This window comes from Heptranchias perlo, chromosome 23, assembly GCF_035084215.1.
Source record: "Heptranchias perlo isolate sHepPer1 chromosome 23, sHepPer1.hap1, whole genome shotgun sequence".
In the NCBI taxonomy this organism is placed as follows: domain Eukaryota; kingdom Metazoa; phylum Chordata; class Chondrichthyes; order Hexanchiformes; family Hexanchidae; genus Heptranchias; species Heptranchias perlo.
The window spans coordinates 1,820,809-1,828,877 of record NC_090347.1 but is presented as its reverse complement, the minus strand read 5'-3'; the positions used below and the strand labels follow the sequence as shown (position 1 = coordinate 1,828,877).

The 8,069-nt window shown below is 49.8% G+C and overlaps 1 protein-coding gene across 1 annotated transcript in view; it reads right to left on the bottom strand.

Moving 5' to 3' along the window:
- Positions 1-588: 588 nt before the first annotated feature.
- Positions 589-8,069, bottom strand: part of LOC137341443 (ATP-binding cassette sub-family C member 3-like) — a gene marked incomplete at its 5' end in the record, with an annotated part of 39,437 nt that continues 31,956 nt past the window's right edge. Inside the window, 6 exons of the mRNA XM_068004556.1 lie at positions 589-1,047; positions 1,682-1,876; positions 3,451-3,617; positions 5,067-5,225; positions 5,975-6,121; positions 8,033-8,061. Of these exons, the coding sequence (XP_067860657.1) occupies positions 939-1,047; positions 1,682-1,876; positions 3,451-3,617; positions 5,067-5,225; positions 5,975-6,121; positions 8,033-8,061 (806 nt within the window). The remainder of the gene's footprint in view (positions 1,048-1,681; positions 1,877-3,450; positions 3,618-5,066; positions 5,226-5,974; positions 6,122-8,032; positions 8,062-8,069) is intronic.

Sequence of the window (8,069 nt, the reverse complement as noted above, 5' to 3'; positions counted from 1 at the left end):
TTGGCCGCGAACTGAATCTGTAGCCTTCCTGCTCTGTACAGCAGCCCTGCCTCTGGGTAAGTGTCTCGCCTCAGTCATCAGATCGTGAGTTCCAGTCCCACTCCCACTCCAGGACTCGAGCACATAATCTAGGCTGACACTCCAGTGCAGTACTGAGTGTTGCACTGCCACAGGTGCCGTCTTTTGGATGAGACCTCGTCTGACCTCTCAGGTAGATGTAAAAGAGCCCGTGGCCACTATTTCAAAAAAGAGCAGGGGAGTTCTCCCCGCTGTCCTGGGCCAATATTTATCCCTCAACTAACATCACAAACAGATTATCATCACTGCTGTTTGTGGGATCTTGCTGTGCACAAATTAGCTGCTCCGATTACAACAGTGACTACACTTCAAAACTACTTCATTTGCTGTAAAGCACTTTAGGATGTCCTGAGGTCGTAAAAGTTGCTATAGAAATGCACGTCTTTTCTGTAGGGCTGAGCCCTTGGCGGAGGTGGGGGGGGGTCTTTGAGGATGGTTGTAACTGAGTGAACCTTCACCTTTAGACTAGGTACGGACTCCTGCTCCAGACAAGTTCATGGACACTGCAGGTTTAGCAAAAATGTTGGGTTTTATTAAAACAGCAAACTGGCCATATTAAATGTACTTAATATCACTGCTCATATTTTATATATTTACAAAGATCAAACTCCTGCACTTCAATAAAATAAATGCTTAATGTATAAATACATCAAGTACAAAAATAGAGTGCTGCTCAGTGATTTTACAAAAAAAATGCCCTTTTTTTCCCTCCTGTGCTGCAGTGAAAATGATTCTCTTTGGCAATGAAATTCAGAACCAGACCGCAGGTTTTTAAGGTTTTATGTAACTTCATAGACGTCACCGTGTGAGGGACCTGGAAACGTCTAGGCAGAGCCTGGCACCTGAGACTTAGGGTCTGATTATGCCAGCCCAGCATCCTTCACCATGCTGTAGAAAATTCCCTTTTGTGTAATGAGGTTGATGGGTGTATCGAACTCTGCGATCCTCCCTTGGTCCAGCACCAACACCCTGGAGAGGGGAAGAGAGAAAAAAATGATTAATGCAGAGAAAGATCATTAAACAGGCTTTCACAGGACTTCCTATTAGCTGGGTTGGACATGGTGCTCCAATCGACCCCTGTGCTACTGATTTAAGTAACTGCAGTCAGATAGACTGGAATCTTTCTCTTGCTATCCAATTATCCCTTTTCCCCATAGACCTGCAGATATTCAATTCCCTTTTGAAAGTCATTATTGAATCTGCTTCCACCGCCCTTTCAGGCAGCGCATTCCAGATCATAACAACTCACTGTTTAAAAACTCTCATCTGTCCCCTCAGGTTATCGATTCCTGCTGATAAGGACCCCTCCCCCCCAGCATAGTCTCCCGACAACTCAACAAACCGAGAAGTATTGTTTCCCCACTAATACCGACACCAGCCCTAAGGCCATACACAAAGGCGTAGTTCACCTGAGGATTTGCTTTTTTGATCTTGTAACTCGCCTTCCCCTCCAAGAGAAAACTCGCAGTGCAAAATATGCCTCGAGCTGGATCAACGTGGGAGGATGTGCCCACCGGAACCCCCACCTTTTTACTTACCTGCGGTGCCGGCTGTGATTGGCCCTGAATCATTCGCTACCTGTGCACGTGTAGTCACTCCTCACCTGGTGTAATCAATGATTGTGTTCAGGCGGTGAGCAATAGTGAGTATGGTGCAGTCATCAAACTGGGTCCTGATGGTCGCTTGAATCAGGTCGTCAGTCTCCAGGTCGACAGCAGCAGTCGCCTCGTCCAGAATCAGAATCCGCGTCTTTCTCAGGAGTGCTCTTGCGAGACACACAAGCTGCCTTTGACCCACGCTGGAGAGAGGCAGGGTAAAGGTTTTAAATGAGAACCACGCACCAGACTTGAAGTTAGCACACAAACCATTCCCATCTCCTTTCTGCCTCTTTTTAAAGATGGTTGCTTTCTACTGCTGCCTGTTCCATCGCTCCACTCGAACTGGCTTCCTTCCCCTATCGAGCCCCGAGAGAACGTTGGTGGGGTATTCGACCATGGGCGGGGGAAACGCACGCAGCCAGGCCTGAACCACTCAGTGGATGACCCCACACAAGCACTTCCCAGCTGGAGTCACTGGGTGACTATCAGGAGAAGGAACACTGATCGTTTTCTTGCCCCAACTTGAGGTCCTGAGACCAATTCTGTCCCAGCTGAGATCAGTGCAGGCAGGTTGGGCATTTTATCCCGTGTCCCATCAAACACTGAGGTACAGCATGGGTTAGATGATGATACAACAACTTGCATTTATACAGTGCCTTTAACGTAGTAGGATGTTCCAACGTGCTTCACAGGAGTGATTATCAAACAAATTGACACTGAGCCACATGAGATATTTGGACAGGTGACTAAAAGCTTGGTCAAAGAGGTAGGTTTTAAGGAGTGATTTTAAGGAGAGAGAGGCGTAGAGGTTTAGAGAGGGAATCCCAGAGCTTAGGGGCTAGGCAGCTGAAGGCACGGCCGCCAATGGTGGAGCGATGAAAATCAGGGATGTGCAAGAGGCCAGAGTTGGAGGAGCTCAGAGGGCTGGAGGAGGTTTGAGAGATAGGGAGGCTGCGAGGCCTGGACCGGGAGCCAAATGTAGGTCAGCGAGCACAGGGGTTGATGGGTGAACGGGACTTGGTGCGAGTTTGGGTACGGGCAGCAGAGTTTTGGATGAGCTGAAGGTTACGGAGGGTGAAGATGGGAGGCCGGGCAGGAGAGCATTGGAATAGTCGAGTCTGGAGGTAACGCAGGCATGGATGAGAGATTCAGCAGCAGATGAGCTGAGGCAGGGGTGGAGACGGGTGATGTTACGGAGGTGGGAGTAGGCGGTCTTGGTGATGGAGAGGATATGGGGTCAAATAGGCCGCCAAGATTGCGAACGGTCTGGTTCAGCCTCAGACAGTGGCCGGGGAGAGGATGGAGTCGGTGACTCGGGAATGGAATTTGTGGCAGGGACCAAAGACAATGGCTTCGGTCTTCCCAATATTTAGTTGGAGGTACGGAGTAAAGTTCCCTCAATACCATGTCTTTGCCCCAACCTCAAAAAAAAGTTCATCTCATCACCCTGAGCTGGATTTAAACTGTCCCATGGCTAAAGGAGCAATCCATTGCCTCCCCCCATGCACCATTCGTGAACATGTCCTCGGTCCTGTGCTGATGCTGCTCAAACAGAAGGCAGCTCCAAAGTGACTCGTCTCCCATTGATGCCCCTGCAAAGGAGATGGCTCAGATTGGGTGTAGGAAACCAGGTCAAACGTCCTTCCACCCTCCCACCCGATTTACACCACCACATCTCTCCACCTCCCTCAATCACTGTTAGAGAGTTTATCGCTGCAGGTGGCTTTACCTGAGGTTTTCCCGCCCCCCCGAATCACTGCTAACGAGGGTTTACCTGAGGTTCTCGCCTCCCTCTGAGCACTCATACTCCAGTCTGGCCGGCAGACTGCTGACAAATTGTTTGAGGTGTGACAGTTCCAAAACTTTCCAGATTTCCTCCTCGGAATACTGTTCAAAAGGGTCAAGGTTCATCCTTAAGGTGCCAGAAAACAGCACGGGGTCCTTGAATGAACAGATCAGACGGAGTTAGATACGACGGTGATGGAACAGAGACGTCTTGAGCAGAGTTAGATCACAGATTCTGAAAATAAGAATTCTATTCTGACTGCAACTTTCATACGCGCTGGCACGGCACGTGACGCCCTGGGTGTCGTGCTGCTGCCAGATTCCAGGATTGCAACGGCCATTTTTCCAGTTTGTTTGGCTTTATTAACCTTCCAGATGCTGGTCAAGACTAGATGAAACTTTAGGCAGCAAGTCAACGGTTAGCAAGCAGCAGCCAATTGTAACAGAGGTTTGCCATTGGGATCTTCCTTTCCCAACGAGGCAGTTCAGTACGGTGATAGCACCAGGCCTTGGAGTGCCAACACCGAGTGACAGGCAGGTTTGATACCTTTCCTTTGCTTTGTGGTACCTGCTCTCCTCACTGATGCTCTGACCAGTCACTGGGAGCTGTCGAGGAGACACGCTGCCCAATGAGGCTGTGGCTCAGTGACGTAAAGGATCCCACGGCCACTATTTCGAAGAAGAGCAGGGAGTTCTCCCGGTGTCCTGGGTCAATGTTTATCCCTCAACCAGCATCACTAAAAACAGATGATCTGGTCGTTATCACATTGCTGTTTGTGGGATCTTGCTGTGCGCAAATTGGCTGCCGTGTTTCCCACGTTACAACAGTGACTACACTTCAAAAGTACTTCATTTGGCTGTAAAATGCTTTGGGATGTCCCGAGAAATGCAAATCTTTCTCGTTCTTTCAAAGACAGAGAAATGCGGTAATTTTTGTAAAGCACTTTCCATCTTCGCCCCATGGGGACCCAGCTACAAATGGCAGCTTCTGCCTGTGGCATTCCTGGGGGGGGGGGAAAAGAGTGTGTGCACTGTGCACACCATTGATCGCTCCCCCTCTCACTTTCTGTCCCTTTGGGCTCCTCGATTGGAACTCCCGGATCACAAACTCCAGCAGGAGCAACACGTTAACCTGGACCCAGCCACTAGGTGGAGCAGTGTGCTGGACTCCAGACCCACCGCAGAGCCGAGCTCCCGGTCATCAACAGACCTGCAGCAGCCAACTGCTCATCTCTGCTTAGCTCCTAACTCTCGGCTCTGAGTCAGAAGGTTGAGGCGGGCGTTGCGGGGGCAGCACTGGGGGGTCCGCCTTCACGTGGGCAGCACCGAGGGGGGGGGCAGCGCCGTCGCGGGGGCAGTCTTTCATATGAAACGTTAACCAGAAGCCCCCGCTGCCTGTTCCATGGTTTTTGGAAGTAGGGCATGGAGTTCTCCTGGTGACCTGGCCAACATTTCTCCCTAAACCAATTGGTCATTCTGTTTGTGGGAGCTTGCTGTGCACAGAATAGCTGCTGCATTTCCCTACGTAGCAAGTGACTACACTTCAAAGTAAAGCAACCTGTGTAGCACCAGAATTCTGCAGCCTCGAGTTGGGTTTGTGTTTACCTGGGGAATGATGGTGAGTTTCGATCGTAGGTCATGAAGCCCGATATCTGCAATCTTCACCCCATCGATGCAGATCTCGCCTTGCGCTGCCTCAATAATCCTGAAGAGGCAGAGAGTCATTGAGGATTTGCCAGCTCCTGTTCGCCCGACAATACCAACCTAGACCGGACGGATAAGGTTAGCTACACAGGTGCATGGAGAGAGTTCAGTTCAAACCTGCCACGTGTGCAGACAGTTACATTAAACATTCACGCAACAGTCACAAAGCAACTCCCGTCAGTCCCGCCTTTAAATCAACTACCAGGAAAGGCTGAGCAGGCTGGGGCTCTTTTCTCTAGAAAGAGAAGGCTGAGGGGTGACCTGATAGAGGTCTTTAAGATTATGAAAGGGTTCGATAGGGTAGATGCAGAGAAAATGTTTCCAATTGTTGGGGAGACCAGAACTAGGGGCCATAAATATAAGATAGTCACTAACAAATCCAATAGGGAATTCAGGAGAAACTTCTTTATTCCAAATGTAAGGAATCTTACAACACCAGGTTATAGTCCAACAATTTTATTTTCAAATAAAACTGTTGGACTATAACCTGGTGTTGTAAGACTCCTTACATTTGTCCACCCCAGTACATCACCGGCATCATCACTTCTTTACCCAGAGAGTGGTGAGAATGTGGAACTCGCTCCCACAAGGAGTAGTTGAGGCAAATAGAATAGATACATTGAAGGGGAAGCTGGATAAACACATGAGGGAGAAAGGAATAGAAGGATATGCTGATAGGGTGAGATGAAGTAGGGAGGGAGGAGGCTCGTGTGGAGCATAAACATCGGGATAGACCAGTTGGCCGAATGGCCTGTTTCTGTGTGTACGTTTGGTGTAAAGCCCTGGTTTTGACAGAATTTCTCACCCACCTTTTCTCCGCCGTGCACGTTCAGATTGAGATCCTTCAGGACCAGGTCCAGCCCTTCCCGGTACCTCACACTGTATCCGGTGAACTGCACGTTCCCCGTCTGTGGCCAGGTCTTCGGAGGCCGATTGTTCTCAATCACCCACGGGGCCTGCAATTAACCAAAGGGTCAGGGTTCGGGCGCATCTCACACCGACACGTGGCAGCTTTTGTTTATTCCATGGTTAATTTGGGGGGGGGGGGGGGGTCGATGTTCTGAGCAATGGAGCAACTGTACCCCAGTCTGTACCTGACTATCCTCTGTGGTGAGTTCCTGATATCACACCTCACAGCATCGACCATTTAAGGGGCTTCCTAGGAGGCTCATTGGCGGAGGGAGCGCCGGGCGGGCGGAGGGGCATAAGAATATCAGAAATTGGAGCAGGAGTAGGTGATGTGGCTCCTTGAGCCTGATCTGCCATTTAATCAAATCATGGCTGCACTACTGAAGGGGCAGTCTTGAGGGAGGGAGCTGCACTGTGGAGGGGCCACTTTTTGGGTGAGCACTAATTTGAAGAAGTGCAGGGGAGTTCTCCCTGGCATCCTGGCAAATATTTATCCATCAACCAACATCGCAAACAGATTATCTGGTCGTTATTAGTGCTGTTTGTGGGATCTTGCTGTGCGTAAATTGGCTGCTGCGTTTCCTACATTATAACAGTGACCACACTTCAAAAGTACTTCATTGGCTGTAAAGCTCTTTGGGATGTCCTGAGGTTGTGAAAGGCGCTGTAGAAATACTAGTCTCTCTTTTGCAGCGTTGTGTTTTTATTCTGATTTATTAGATCCCTCAGTCCCGATTTCGTACACTGGCAGATTCTGGTGTTGGAGCGAAATCATGAACAACTTTACAATTTGGCTTCACACTGCGCCAAGGGAATGTTAACTTTCAGCGTACTCCCTGCTCTCTCTCCGCCCCTCCCCAACCCCTCACACCGCCCCCCCACCTCGCGTAACAGTGGGAAACCACTGAAATATGCACTGGACCCAGAATTTGCTGGATGTGTCCAAAGCAGATAGTTTCTCAATAAACAGAAAGTAATAAACTCATAATAACTTTGTCAGGTATCAAGTTAATGTCAGCAGTGGCAAGCCCCGAATTTGTAGAAACTCGACAGTGCTATGAAGCGGCACTTACTCACCAATAACCTGCTCACCGATGCTCAGTTTGGGTTCCGCCAGGACCACTCGGCTCCAGACCTCATTACAGTCTTGGTCCAAACATGGACAAAAGAGCTGAATTCCAGAGGTGAGGTGAGAGTGACTGCCCTTGACATCAAGGCAGCATTTGACCGAGTGTGGCACCAAGGAGCCCGAGTAAAATTGAAGCCAATGGGAATCAGGGGGAAAACTCTCCAGTGGCTGGAGTCATACCTAGAACAAAGGAAGATGGTAGTGGTTGTTGGAGGCCAATCATCTCAGCCCCAGGACATTGCTGCAGGAGTTCCTCAGGGCAGTGTCCTCGGCCCAACCATCTTCAGCTGCTTCATCAATGACCTTCCCTCCATCATAAGGTCAGAAATGGGAATGTTCGCTGATGATTGCACAGTGTTCAGTTCCATTCGCAACCCCTCAAATAATGAAGCAGTCTGTGCCCGCATGCAGCAAGACCTGGACAACATCCAGGCTTGGGCTGATAAGTGGCAAGTAACATTTGCGCCAGACAAGTGCCAGGCAATGGGTCAAAATCCTGGAACTCCCTTCCTAACAGCACTGTGGGAGAACCTTCACCACACGGACTGCAGCGGTTCAAGAAGGCGGCTCACCACCACCTTCTCAAGGGCAATTAGGGATGGGCAATAAATGCTGGCCTTGCCAGCGACGCCCACATCCCATGAACTAATTAAAAAAAGAGAATCTAACCACCTCCCCTTGACATTCAACGGCATTACCATCGCCGAATCCCCCACCATCAACATCCTGGGGGGTCACCATTGACCAGAAACTTAACTGGACCAGCCATATAAATACTGTGGCTACAAGAGCAGGTCAAAGGCTGGGTATTCTGCGGCGAGTGACTCACCTCCTGACTCCCCAAAGCCTTTCCACCATCTACAAGA